The following is a 15,377-nucleotide window of genomic DNA, read 5'->3' on the forward strand; positions in this document are numbered from 1 at the left end:
TGGGCATGATGGCTCATGCCTGTAATCCCAGCACTTTGGGAAGCTGAGGTAGGCAGATCACTTGAGGTCAGGAGTTTGAGACCAGTCTGGCCAACATAGTGAAACCCTGGCTCTACTAAAAATACATAACTTAACTGGGAGTGGTAGTATATACCTGCAATCCCACCTACTCAGGAGGCTGAGGCAGGAGAATTGCTTGAACCTGGGAGGTGAAGGTTGCAATAAGCTGAGATCACACCACTGCACTCCAGCCTGGGGGACAGAGAGAGACTCTGTCTAAAAAAAAAAAAAAAAAAAAAAAAAGAAAAAAGAAATATCTTCTCTTGCGTAGTTGACAAATAGTTGTATATTAATATTCTCCTGTGAAAGGGCATAGTTTATGCTGGAGTATAGGTAAAAAATGCCAGGTGTTTGCAATGTTTCAACTTTTCTTGCTTCTTTTTAAGAAATGATACACTGTCAACATTAGATATTAAGAGCTTTTACTACTATTTCCTTGCATAAAATTTTATCATTTTGGAAGCTATATAAAGAGTCTGATTTTAAATGTAGAGGGGGCATAGTATGCACTGGGGCAACATGGTATTTAAGTACAGAAATGAAATGCACTAATTTCTAACCTGGGATTTATTTTCATTTAGTCTGCTAGCTTGGTTTCTCAGCTTTGTTGTAATAACATAAACATTTTTATGTTTATTTATAGGTGGCTTTAACCAAGAGAGCAGATCCAGCTGAGCTTAGAACAATATTTTTGAAGGTCAGTATAAAGGAATCTATTTTGTTTCTTATTTGATTTGTGTTCTATAACTTTTAATGATTTTTTTCAAATAGCTCTTTATTTCATTGTTAGGTTTTTTAAAAATCTCAAGGTGTCAGCTGGGTGCAGTGGCTCACACCTGTAATACCAGTTTTTTGGGAGGCTGAGACTGGCGGATCACCTGAGGTCAGAAGTTTGAGACCAGCCTGGCCAACATGGTGAAACCCCATCTCTACCAAAAATACAAAAATTAGCCAGGTGTGGTGGCGCATACCTATAATCCCAGCTACTCGGGAGGCTGAAGCGGGAGAATCACTTGAACCTGGGAGGTGGAGGTTGCAGTGAACCGAGATCTAGCCACTGCATTGCAGCCTGGGTGACAGAGCGAGACTCAGCCTGGTAAAACAAACAAAAAAATCCCAAAGCGTCTTAAGAGGGGAGAGCCTTACAAATACATCTGCTTTTTAAAAATGTTTAGGAAACTAGCTTGTAGATGATTGTGATGACAACATGGTTTATATTTTAATTTCTTTTATCCCATGTGGTGTAAGGTATGCAAATAAAAGCAGTTACTGAGGTATTGAGTTTTGCAGCCCATTTACTTTTCCAGGATTGACCTGTACCGTTTTTCTCCTAAAAAGTTTAAAGCTCGTTGTAAACATCTCAGTAATCCTTCACCCACCTGTGGGACTATCCCGTCTCTCCCTGGTAGAAGCCTATTGTTGTTGTTATCATCATCATTTTCATCACTTTATCATGACTGCAGTATTCTGGGAGGAGGCTCCAGTATGGATAACAGTAAATACTAGAATGCCACAGACACCATAGAAGTTGGTGTCTTATACTTGGCGTCTTATATTTCTACATATTTTGTGACACTGGGCAGTGAATGATTAATAAAAGTCTGTCTCAGGTTCCAGATACTGAAACACCTTTATGTTATTCAGCTGAAATTGAAGTACTCAAAAAAGAAAATGTCGCTTTTGTAAGATTTTACATGTATGTGTCTGTGTGTGTATATATATGTACACACACACATACTATATATATATATATATGTTTGTCTTTCCAAACATTATGAAATGGCACCTGAATTGTACAGAAAGAGGACCAAAGTGTCAAATGAGAAATTTGGTGTGTACTGAATATGGTGTAGAAAGCTATTAAATCTGTGAGCCTCCCTTACCTCATCACAGTGTGTTACTATCAAAACTAATTGAGATGTCAAGGGCTTTGAACATGGACAGGATATTTGATATTAAGGAGTTGTATAATCTAGCTTTGGTCGGGTGAGGAAAATAAGTAGGCAGTATGATGATAACTTTTGAAATTGGGAAAGGGAATATTGGGTTTATTATACTGTTCTCTCTACTTTGTATATGTTTGAAAATTTTCTTTTCTTTCTTTTTTTTTTTTTTTTAGACAGAATTTCAGTCTTGTTGCCCAGGCTAGAGTGCAATGGTGCGATCTTGGCTCACTGCAACCTCCACCTCCCGGATTCAAGTGATTCTCCTGCCTCTAACTCCCGAGTAGCTGGGATTATAGGCATGCGCCACCAAGCCCAGCTAATTTTGTTTTTTTAGTAGAGACAGGATTTCACCATGTTGATCAGGCTGGTTTCAAACTCCTGACATCAGGTGATCTGCCCGCCTTAGCCTCCCAAACTGCTAAGATTACAGGCATGAGCCACTGCGCCTGGCCTGAACATTTTTATAATAAAGCCTATTTTAAAGTTGTAACAATTCAGTGAGGTAACCTATATGAAAGGTGTCCTGCATCTGATATGTTATATAGTCTTCAGCAGATGCTTGAAATTAAGTAATAATTTAAGTAAAGGAGGAATAAAGACTCCAAAAGAAAATGATTAAAAGCAGGAATAATTTTGTGGGGAGGAAAAAAAAGGATACATTTGTAAGGAGACTTGAATTATACATAAAAAATCAGGATTCTGGACACCTGTAATATCAGTGAGAGGCTAGGGCAGGAGGATTGCTTGAGCCTAGAAATTTGAGGCTTCAGTGAACTATGGATATGCCACTGCACTCCAGCCTGGGTGACAGAGTGAGACCCTGTCTCTTTAAAACAAAGCAAGTCTCTTTATAAATTTGTTTTTAACCCAGAAGGGACAATACCGTATAACATTATTTTATTTTATTTTATTTTATTTTATTTTATTTTATTTTATTTTTGAGATCGAGTCTTACTTTGTCACCCAGGCTGGAGTGTAGGTTGTGCAATCCTGGGTTCAAGTGAGTCTCATGCCTTAGCCTTCCAAGTAGCTGGGATTACAGGTGTGCACCACCATGCCTGGTTAATTTTTGTATTTTTATTAGAGATGGGGTTTCACTATGTTGGCCTGGCTGGTCTTGAACTCTTAACTTCAAGTGATCTGCCCGCCTTGGCCTCCTAAAGTGCTGGGATTATAGGCGTGAGCCACCGCATCTGGCCACAATATAATATAGAGTTTATAAGGTGGAAAAGGATTCTGGAGCATGAAAGTCCAGAAAACAGAAAAGCATTTGTTCCTTACCTGAGCTGTTATCTATTGTTGTACATATTGGGACCACCCTGGTCCCATTCTCTGTATGAGAGAACGAATAAGTTCTTCGTATGTGTGTTTAAGGTCTGTTGATACTGTAAAACTCCAGTGATAGAAATCTGAAAGACCACTTGTAGAAGAGCCACTAAATGGGGTGCCAAAGAACCACTAAATGGGGGGGCCAAAGAGCCTAGAAAAATGGAAAGTAGCTCATTAACTTAAGCTGGTAAAGTCATCATCGTTTTTTGAACTCAGGACCTATATGTTACTTCTGTTTCCTAAGCAAGCAAGAGTGGCGGGCATCCTTCTAACAGGAAGTGGGAACACCTCAGAGGGTGTCTCAATAGAATGCATCTTAGAATCTCATTGGTTGGTGTGATCTATTGACAAGACTCCACTTAAAGGCTGTGTCCACCTTTTGAGGCCATATGATCCCTGGAGAAGCTAGGCCGAGACCTTAGTTTGGAACAACGTATCTTTGTCAGTTTCTACATCCACTTTCAGCAGCAGGCAGGACTCTACTGGGAGAGAGTCTAAGTGATCAGGTAGACCCAGAGAGGATGAGAATTCCATGCAGAGTTCTGGAGAGACACCTGTATGTAGTGTTTCTGTTTAAGCGCACTTGAAGGCCGGGGTGGAATCTTTGGGACAGATAGGGAATTACTCTCTTTCCTTGGGGTGGCTGGGACTATGTGACTTTTGAATAAGGGTTTATTTGGCTTGGCGTCCTAAGAGATGACGTTGGGGGGACCATACCTGAAGAAAACAGGAGTCAGCAGTTTGTGGAAGGGATTGTGGATCTGGCAAAAGTTCTGGTGATCTCACCAGGCCTGTATGGTGTGATACTAACACAAATCTGCCTTGGCTTAGCATGCTAAGGATATCAGATGTACCATTTATCACAGATGGTATTGTGGTGAGGGGAAGAACGGGAAACACAGCAATGCAGGGACTATGCCAGGCCAAGCTTTTTAGTTAATTATGGATCAGCAGTAAGCATTCTGTAAACCTGTCTACTTTGCTGATTTTCTGTGACTTTTTCCTGACTTGACTTTCTTCTTAGTAAAAATTCCATGTGAAGCATCCCAACCTTCTCTCTGCTAACCTATGTAAACAGAGAATTCTTCTGTAGCTTGAGAGATGGAAGGGAGCTTCATTGCACCCTTCACACTAGGTGTACTGGTAGCAGGAATATTGACAGCACTGAGGATCAGTGACAGCCAGTGGAACTGAGCCAGATAAGAGGGTTCCTGGAGGATTAAAATGAACCCAATTGTGGCTTTTTCGTTTGTTTGAGAATTTAGAATCAGTTCCACTGTTTTTTTTGAAGGTACCTAGGTACAGTGTCATGGCTTTGGGTATATATCAGTGCATACACCATGTCTTCTGTCCATAAATATCAGAGTGAGAACTGTGTGTAAGTGTAAAAAACCCCAAAAGCCATGAATGATTGATAAGTATTGTACAGCATTAATTAGCAGGAGGATGATGTGGACTAATTATATCTTTCTATGGAGAGTCATTAAGTTATGGAGAGGTGGTAATATTTGAACTGTGCTTGAAGATGAGTATGTATTTACCAGATGGAGAAGGTAGAGAAGGGTTTGTTGGCAAAGGAAGACCTTTTTAGGCAAAGAAAACAACACATACAAAGTAAAGAGCTGTCAGAGTGCCACATGTGTAGAGGGAATGGCTAAACCCTTGGGCTGGCTCAGGGCACAGGGTCCTGGGTGGTGGTAGTCAGGACAGGACTTGGTATAAAACATGCTGGGCTAAGGCATACGACAGATGTTTTCTTATGCAGGATGTTCTTGTGGCAAGTGACAGGTAATGTTTCATCTACATGTAGAAGTTAAAGTCTAGGAAGTCAATTTTGTTTCTAGAATAAATGTTGACATGCGTTTTTCTGTTTGCCTAGTGCTTTCGATGTTGCTTCCTGTTAGTTTAAACAGGTGTATATTATATGCCTACAGTTTAAATAAAACATCATGAGTGGGAGGTATATAACAATGACCACATCTTAAAGGAGCTCAGATTTTATATAGACCAGATTGATAGGCACGAAGGAGGTAACAAAGAATGTAAGTCAGAATACTTCCAGGATCCACATTATGGTTAAAGCAAATGCTGTAGGAGGTGGAAGGAAGGAGCAGCCCCCCGCTGTGGGCAGTGGTCAGGGAAGGCCCCAAGGAGAGAGGCCTTGGGGAGTTTCAGGGACAAGTGGGAGAAGAACACATTCAAGGGAAAGTCTGAAGATCAGTCAGGGAGAAAACAACCTCTCCAGGTTGAAGGAGTCTTGTTCATCCTTTAAATGCTTATTTAGATACAACTCTGTGTCTCAAAGTATGCGAAGTATCACAAGGTGTGGGTGATAGGATTAGAAAGGTAATTGGGAGTTTGGCATTCCACTAAGCAGTGGGAACCATTCCAAGTTTTTTGTTGAGGAGGTGGGTGTGAGATTTGATTGGTGCATCAGGGCCACAAGTTAGGCAGCCTTAGGGTTGTGGCAGCAGGGGAATGGAGAATGGCAAGTTAGAGTCACTTTGAAGGAATATTTGATGAAGATGACTGATTTTTTAAAATGCATGAGAGACAGCAGAGAGGAAATACAGCCTGGGTGCAGAGAGGGGCCAGTAATAAGAACAGAGAAAGTGAGAGGGAGCCAGTAGCTCCTGGAAGAAAATGAGATGATGTGGTGTAATATTGTATTAGTCTGTTCCCATGCTGCTAATAAAGACAAACCCGAGACTGGCTAATTTATGAAGGAAAGAGGTTTCATTGACTCACAGTTCCACATGGCTAGGGAGGCCTCACAATCTTGGTGGAAGACGAATAAGGAAAAAAGTCTCGTCTTACATGGTGACAGGCAAGAAAGCTTGTGCAGGGGAACTCCCATTTATAAAACCATCAGATCTCGTGAGACTTATAGGGAAACCACCCCCATGATTCAGTTATCTCCACCTGGCCCTGCCCTTGACACATGGGGATTATTACAATTCAAGGTGAGATTTGGGAGGGGACACAGCCAGACCACATCAACTGTTTAGAAGTATATAGTCTGAAGTAACTAACTCTCTGTAGTGAAAGGTGGGAAAATTGGGAAAAAAGGCTGGATGAGAAACAAGACGTATTACAGAGTAACATAGTGAATTGCACTTGGATTTTTATAATTGTTCTGTCAACAAAAGCATGATATCCACCTTTAAAATGTTTGTAGGCAAATTTTGAAAAACAACTAATTCTTTTTTTGGAAAACTTTCTATCACATCAATTTTATATTCGTTAAAAATTTAAAAGGCAGATATATAAGCAAAAGTAAATTGTGATCATTGCATAGTAAGATAGATGCAGATATTTATGTATTTATTTTTCTCTCAGTCTATGTGTCACTGTATGTATATACATTTTTTCCCCTTAAGAGAAAAAAATATTGTTTTATATCTAGTTTTTATCTTACCTGCTGTGTTACAAATACTTTTTCTTATAATTGAATGTGCTTCTACATTTTTTGTGTGTGTGAATTATTTTATTTCTTCCCTGATGATTTAGATGGACTGTTTTTAAACCAGTACAAAAATGTCATAAATAATATCTGGCTGTTTTCTAACCAATTATGTAATTTTCTTGCACAATAAGCTACCTCATGTGTTTTGGCAAGAAATATATTAAATTTGAATAGTAAATACATTATACAATGAATTAGGATACAATTAAAATTTGCTGTAAATATTTCTTTGGGGGAGAGGATACCATGCTTGTACTCAATGAAGAGAAACATTTTTCTACTTCAGAGGTCTTTCATTTATTTTTTAACATCTATTTAGTCATAGGGAAGACTTTACAGTAGCTCAGTCTCCTTCCCGTGGTTTCTCACAATGTGTGCACTCTGAGTGGGGCAGGCTGACACCAGGTACCTTTCCCTTTGGCTTCCTTCTTTTTCTGATCATTTTCCTTCATGCATTTCTGGAAGCTATCTCGGCTGTTAGATTGCTTAATGTGTTCAGCACACACATTAATTCTCTTGGCAAGAATCTTGCCCTTAACTTGTTTGTTTACAACAGTGCCAGCAGCATGGTGAGTGGCATTGTAGACTCCTCTACTTTTGCCATGGTAACACTTGTGAAGCATTGCTTTTTGAACAGTACCCATCTCCTTGATGTCTACAATATCACCTTTCTTGTAGATTCGCATGTCTGTGGCCGAAAGAACAACTTCATGTTTTCTAAAAGGCCTAGAGAACATATATTGGGTGCCTATCCTCTTTTTCTTTGTTCGTCATGTTTGCGAATTATTGGAAGAAGATGGTTCCAGCCAAAAAAGCCTTCCACAATTTTTTTTTTTTTTTTAGATGGAGTCTCACTCTGTCACTCAGGCTGGAGTACAGTGGCAACTTGACTCACTGCAACCTCTGCCTCCCTGGTTCAAGCGATTCTCTCCTGCCTCAGCCTCCTGAGTATCTGGGATTACAGTGTGCACCACCATGCCTGGCTAATTGTTGTATTTTTAGTAGAGACGGGGTTTCACCATGTTGGTTAGGCTGGTCTTGAACGATTGACTTGGTGATCTGCCCGCCTTGGCCTCCCAAAGTGCTGGGATTACAGGTGTGAGGCACTGCACCCGGCCAGCCTTCTAAAATATTTTTAATGCTGCATAATATTCCCACATATGGCTGTTTCTGTTTTGCCCTAATTTATCAAACCACTATTTGTGATTGGATGTTTAGTTGTCTCCTCTGCTTTGCTATCATAACAGCACTGTAATGATAGCGTTGTACCTACATTTTTGCATATAGCTAGCATTATTTTCTTAGGATAAATTCCTAAAAGTGGCACCATTGGGTTAGAATAGGTTTAGAACATATTAAGGCTTGTGATTCCCCTTGGTAGACTGCTCTCATGAAGGTTGTTTCAATATATAGTTTGGGTGGGAACATGGAAATATACATTTCCTACTTTATATCAACTCAGATTATTCTGAAAAAAATACTGTAGCAGCAACAAAAAGACTTTCTGCCAATCTGTTGGTCGAAAAATTGTAACTTATTTAAAATTTCCGTTTTTTAAATAGAGCAATAAATTTATTGATCATTTGTGTTTCTTAAATATATTTTTAACTTTATTGTGACAATTTTCAGACATACAGAAAATAGAAAACACCCACATAACCACCATCTAATTTAAAGTAATACTTGTCATATTAGTTTATACATTTTTAAACTGATTTATGTTAACATAAATAGATATCACTATAATTCACCCTAAATAATTTAACATGAACTTCAAATAATAAAAACAGTCTCCTACACAGTCATAATACCATGTGTACCTAATAAAATTCATGGTAATTCCCTAATAACATAAAATACCCAATCCAGATTCTAATCCTTAATTATACTGTGTTCCATCCCTATAACAGGGAATGGAAGTAAAGGATGGGCAGATGCAACGACCTGTTTTCTGCACCTTCTCAGAGGTTGGAAAATAGCATAGGGAATTTGTCCTTCAGTCCCAGGATGTGAGTGATTTATGGCAAAATGGGCAGCTGGGTGATTATGGTTCTACCCAGGCTCATTCACAGCTTACAAACCTTTATCAATTTACTGTGACTGATGCTGAGCAGGCCAGATAGGACCTGGGGAATGGGCATTTGTAGTGATAGATTCCTTCTGGTTTTCTTTGCTATCATCTTCACTGGGTGTGGTGGCATTTGGTGAAGATGATAAGTATTATACAAGGTTGTACAAGGAATCCTGAAACTCTTCCCATTTTCTAAGTGTATGTTTAATCATATCAAAAATCCCGAAAATTGCAAGGGAGGGAGGCTTCAGGTCGCTACTGAAAAATATTCCCAAAGAAAGATTAATGACATTTTAAAGATGTGGTGGCTATAAGGATGTAGTCTGTTCCCCCTGCAGGGATCCTTGGCTCACTGCTGCAGGGAGAGTAGAGCTGCGTTTGTTTGTACCCTTGTACATATTTTTATTGTGGTCGGCCTCCGTCCATCAATCCTAAGGAGCAACTTTTGACATATTTACTTAAATCACAGAGCAGACTGCCCAGCTGTGGTGATGAGCTGGTTTTACAAATGGAAGAAAACTGTTTCTTGCCAGATTAACACACTCTTATATTTAAGAAATAATTTCTTTATTATATCTAAAAAAATGAAGGTGATAATATCTCTCAATGACTTTTAAAATGTAAACTGTTGAAATGTAAATTGAATGCACACATCACAAATGTACAGCCCCATGAATACTCAGAAAGCGAGTTGGCCCAGCATCCCAGAGGCTCTCCGATGCTCCTTCTGATCAGCACCCACCAAGGGCACCCAGTTGTCTGAATTCTGGTCACTGTATGTTAAAACTAACTGTATGTAAGTTTTGCCTGTTGATTTCACTTTGTGTGAATGGAATTATACTGTAAGTTTTCTTATGTTTCTTTTCTTTTTCTCTTTATTTATAGGATTTGTCTGTGTTGTTGTATGTAGTTGGAGCTAGTTTATTCTTATTGCTGTGCTGTATTCCATTGTATGAATTCATCAGGCCGTTGATGTATCCTATTGGTTGACATTTGTGTTATTTTTAAGTTTTTGGATATTACAAATAATGCTGCTGTGGGCATTTTCATATAGTCTTTTTGTATATGCACACTTTATTGGAGATACACTTCTCGTTGAAATTGCTGGGCTTGTGGTTGTGTGTATGTTCAGCTATAGCAGATATTGCCCAGCATTTTTCTACAATGGTTTACTCCTTTATTCTCATACCATCAGCGTGTGAGAAACATTTGCTCCACATTTTTGCCATCGCTTATTATTCTTTTTTGTTATCTTGAGAGTATTGCATGGTATTGCATTGTAGGTTTTCTGTTTTATTTTTTGAGATAGGGTCTTTCTTACTTTGTTGCCCAGGGTGGAGTGTAGTGGTGCAAACATGGCTCTCTGTAGCCTCAATCTTTTGTGCTCAAGCAATTGTCATGCCTCATTCCCCCTGGGACTACAGGCACTCACTACCATACCTGGTTAATTTTTGTATTTTTTGTAGAGATGGAGGTCTGCCATCTTGCCCAGGCTGGTCTCAAACTCTTGGGTTCAAGCAATCTGCCCACCTTGGCCTCCCAAAGTGCTGGGATTATGGGCATGAGTCACTGTGCCCAGCCTTGCATCGTTTTATTTTGCTTTTCAGAGGAATTTTTTTAGGGAGCAACAACGTGATAATGATTCTAAAGGTAATTTGTGGAAAATCAAGGAGTTATCATGGCCAAGAAAATTTCCAAGAGTAAAATAATTCAACCTCTGTCTTAAACCTTTCATTCTTTTAAAAAATATTTATTTGAACATTTTCCACTATCTATCAGGTACCAGTCTGGGAATTTGAGGACAAAGCAGTGAAAAAGACAGGAAAAAATTCCGTCCTGACTGAACTTTCCCTATAGTTGTAGCAACTAAGATGCATGTAATCTTGTAAGAGTAGACAAGTCAATTGAAAAGGATAGTCCTGGCAGGGCACGATGGTGCACACCTGTAATCCCAGCATTTAGGGAGGCCTACGCACTTGGATCACCAGGTCAAGAGACTGAGACCATCTGGACAACATGGTGAAACCCTGTCTCTACTAAAAATACAAAAACTGCCTGGGCGTGGTGCTGCACACTGTAGTCCCAGCTAGTCGGGAGGCTGAGGCAGGAGAATCGCTTGAATCTGGGAGGTAGATGCTGCAGAGAGCCGAGCCACTGCACTCCAGGCTGGTGACAGAGTGAGAATCTGTCTCAAAAAAAAAAAAAAAAAAAAACCAAAGAAAAGAAAAGGATAGTTTTGAAATATTTCTGCAGTGATGGCAAGAGCTGTCATTTGGTCCTGGCATTCTCCCATGGAGTGTGGGTCAGCCTCAGAATACACGTTGGCCCTAGGAAGCCTTTGGCAGCTCCTCAGAACTGGTACTGCAGATGGAGCCATTTTGTCACGCCTTTCCCTGGTGACCGTATGATAATTGAGTATGTAATAAACATGGCATCCTAAAGACCAGGAATAGAAAATGATTTGCTTTGTGTTCCTGGGGCAACCAAGAGATTAAGTAGAAAAATTAAAATTGGGGGATTCTTACCTTAAATCACACACAAAGATAAAGTACTAATATATTAAAACTTAAAGGTAAAGATAAAACCTACTTTTAAAAAGCTCAGAGAAACTCCCTGATATTTAGTCTTGAAATAAAGAAAGACTGGTGATATGGTTTAGCTGTGTCCCCATCCAAATCTCACATTTAAATAATAAATAATCCCCACATTTAAAGGGTGGAGCCAGGTAGAGATAATAGAATCATAGGGGCGGTTTCCCTAATATTATTCTTGGTAGTGAATAAGTCTCACGAGATTTGATGGGTTTAAAATGGGAATTCCCCTGCACAAGCTCTCTTGCCTGCCATCACGTAAGACGTGACTTTGCTCCTCATTCGCCTTCGCTATGATTGTGAGGCCTCCCAGTCATGTGGAACTATGAGTTAATTAAACTTCTTCTTCTTCTTTTTTTTAAATAAATTGCCCAGTCTTGGCTATGTCTTTATTAGCAGTGTAAAAACAGACTAACACAACTAGTGTCTAAGCTTAGAAAAGTAATGGAAGAAATTTGAAAGGAGAAAAAATTCTGTAGACTCAATTATATAAAAATGTCAAACTGGAAAAATATTTGCAATAAATATAACAGACCAAAGCGGGTAAAGGGCATGTTCACACACTGTTGGTGGGAGTATAAATTGGTACAATCTTTTCTGGAGAGCAATGTGATAATAAGTACGAAGAGCCCAAAAGTTCCTCTCCTTTGACTTAACAATTTCTCTTCTGGGAGCCTAGCCTTTGAAAATTGCCAGGAATTTGGACAAATGTTATATATAAAGCTTGCTGCCTTAGCTTTACTTAAAAATACAAAAAGCTGGAAATGTCTACTGGAGAAAAGTTAAATTATATATTAAAATAAATTATTCACTATCAGGGACAAACTTAGGTATAACTCCTAAGTCACAGGATTGCTGTAATTAGTAGTGATATTTCCTTTATATTTTCATCTTGTTTTGGCTCAGGAAAATCAAAATATAATTCATTACATTTCTAAAAAGTAAAATTAAATGCTAACTGAAGAATAGTAGGATCACTGGGCTATCTTTGAGCCTTTCCTGTGTAGTTTGCTAAAAAAATTTTAACTATAAGACAATACTATAGAACTTTTATTTAGTATAAAGTACTTACTGTGTATAGGGCATTGTGCTAAGTATATGACTTGATTATCTCATTTATTTCTAGCATCAATCTTATGAAGCTGGTAATGTTGTTCTACCATTTTATGAATGAAAAATCAGAGGCACCAAAAGCTTTAGTTACTTACCTAAGGCCATTCAGGTGGTAAGAGGCACAGTCCAGATCCAAGGGGACTCCAAACCTTATTATTACTGAGTATCTGAGCAAAGCCTTAGTCTGCATTGGAATTAAAATGTAAAAATAAGAAGTTACTTTTAAAAACAGTTTTAATCAGGCTTAATTTAGATTAGAAAGAGAGGGGAGACACTACCCCGGCACGTCACTGCACACCCTCTGTCACTATGGCTACCAGTGTGGTTCTTGTCACCCAGCTAGGCTTGTTCTTGCAGATACACTGCCCTTGCCTCCCCATCCCCACGTCACTGTTTTGTCCCCAGGATCAAGAGGCTGTCTCCTGCTCCATAAGGACACCACATGATCCTATGCCGTTTCTCAGCATTTCTGCTCTTGGGGCTCCATGCAACAGAAATTAGTGGACTTCCTCTTATCCAGGCTGGAATGTATCACATTGAAGACCAGACCTAGAACACTGTGAGAAAGCGTTGTATGCCACCTAATTCTTACTAAGCATTTCTGCATCATAATGCCCTAGAATGGAAAGGACAGTAACTAGAGCAGCATTCACTGCCTCCCTCCGTAAGATTCCCCAAGACGACACACACTTAGTAGTTTGCTTTCCAGCTTAGCTTGTTTGCCATCCTTTCTTGTGTCATTGATGCTCTTAAAGCAGGAACAGGGCAAAATAATTAGGTCGTTTACCTCCATGACGTCGTAATTCTGCCTAAAAAGAAAAAAAGCTATGTGTCTTTGCTAAAAAGCAAGACATAGTTTGTCTTTCCAAGTTTCTGTAAACCAGGGTTTCCGATCCTGGACACTGCCCACATTTTGGGCTGGAGAAGCATCTGTTGCAGAGAGTCATCCTGCGCATTGTCGGATGTTTAGCAGCATCCCTGGCTTCCTTCTACCCGCTAGAGCCAGTAGCACCCTTCCTCGTATGTTATGACAATCTAAATTGCCATCAGATATTGCTAGATGTCCCTGTGGGAAAACATTGCTCCCAGTTAAGTTTATAAACATAAAACTTGACTTGTTTTTTCTTTGACGTGTTGGGAGATAATGGCCATTGTGAAGGGTACATGATCATATCTGATATTTTATCATTTGGATATTTTCAGCTTTTTCACAAATCAATCCCGTGATTATATACTTTTGAATATCAAATACATAAAATATCATTTCTCTTTTTTTTTAAACAGTATGCAAGCATTGAGAAAAACGGTGAATTTTTTATGTCCCCCAATGACTTTGTCACTCGATACTTGAACATTTTTGGAGAAAGCCAGCCTAATCCAAAGACTGTGGAACTTTTAAGTGGAGTGGTGGATCAAACCAAAGATGGGTATGTTTATTTTTAATTATCTTATTCAATTCTTTTTGTTTGAAATAGCTTTCTTTTGCTCTAATGATCAAAAGGTCATTAAATATATACCTTCCCATCTCTTAGGAGCATTTTCTGTACTTACTACTATCATTAATACATTATTTGAGTAATAATACCTTTAGAGTTTCCTTTAATCATCGTTTCAAGTTGGGGATTAATATGTGTATATTTGACTCGTTTAAAGAATGCTTTATTGTTTCGGAGAACTATTATTGTCATCAAGGTGGTAGTGTACAGATATATGAGAATATTTTTATGCCTTTGGTATTTTTCAAGGCAGCTGTAAAATTGTGACTAAATGTACAACATAGCTCTATGAATGTGACTTTTCCATAATCTTTCTTTCTGATCAAATTGCCTTTAAAAATTGACCTGTGACTCCAAAGCCCAAAGAAAGGCACTCTGCAAAAGCTAGAGGAGAAACACTGTACCATATAGAATTAATTAGGACACATCACAAAATCCCTTTAGATTCTTTTTTCTCTACCAGTCTTCTCTGGTTACATTTTGTTGGAACTTTTTGTTTTTCCTTTCTTTTGAGGCAACGCCTCACTGTGTCACTGTACAGTGGCATGATCTTGGCTCAGTGCAACTTCTGTCTCTCTGGCACAAGTGATCCTCCTGCCTTAGCCTCCCAAGTGGCTGGTACCACAGTTATGCATCACCGTGCCCAGCTAAATTTTGTATTTTTTTGTAGAGATGGGGTTTTGCCATGTTGCCCAGGCTAGTCTCAAACTCCTGGGCCCAAGCCATCCACTTGCCTTGGCCTCCCTGCGTGTTGGGATTACAGGCATGAGCCACTGCATCAGACCTTCTGCTTACATTTTAAAAATGGGTTTTCCTTAAGCAGTGGTTTGTACTGTTAAACACAGAATTTTGAACTCTGAACTCTTGCTAATCAAACACCAATGTCTGCTGATAGCCAAAGTATAATGTACAAGAACTAACCTTCTCTAGGTAAACTGTAAAGAACCTTGCCTTCTTCCTTCTCTAGGTAAACTGTAGGAGACTTTGCCTTCTGCCCCTGCTGCTTGAAGGCATCGTTTTGACAGATTGCCGTTACCTACCACTTTGCGGTGTTCTCTAGCTCTGAATTTTCTCTCTTTATTGGAATCTTCATGTGTCTGATTTTCCCACATGCAGCGGTTTGAGATATAACCCATTTATGACATCTTTATGTACTTTAAATATTCTCAGTTTTCATTAGCACTTTCCTTTTCTTATTTATGCACCTGTCACCCCATTTTTTTAAATAGAAAGAACCTCCTGTAAAATGAAGGTCTTGATGACTGGGAGGGAGCAGGCAGGGAATTAGGTGATCTACTTGCTGCA

General features: G+C 39.1%; 1 protein-coding gene across 4 annotated transcripts in view; it reads left to right on the forward strand.

Annotated features, from left to right (window-relative positions):
• The window catches only part of SLC25A13 (solute carrier family 25 member 13), a 201,796-nt gene that overhangs the window by 24,318 nt on the left and 162,101 nt on the right, over window positions 1-15,377 (forward strand). For all 4 annotated transcript variants that reach the window (XM_032252885.1, XM_032252886.1, XM_032252887.1 and 1 more), the window contains exons 2-3: window positions 704-757; window positions 13,861-14,003. In XM_032252885.1, coding sequence (XP_032108776.1) covers window positions 704-757; window positions 13,861-14,003 — 197 coding nt within the window. The remainder of the gene's footprint in view (window positions 1-703; window positions 758-13,860; window positions 14,004-15,377) is intronic.

This window comes from Sapajus apella, unplaced genomic scaffold, assembly GCF_009761245.1.
Source record: "Sapajus apella isolate SASKATOON/1434 unplaced genomic scaffold, GSC_monkey_1.0 scaffold81, whole genome shotgun sequence".
Lineage (NCBI taxonomy): Eukaryota > Metazoa > Chordata > Mammalia > Primates > Cebidae > Sapajus > Sapajus apella.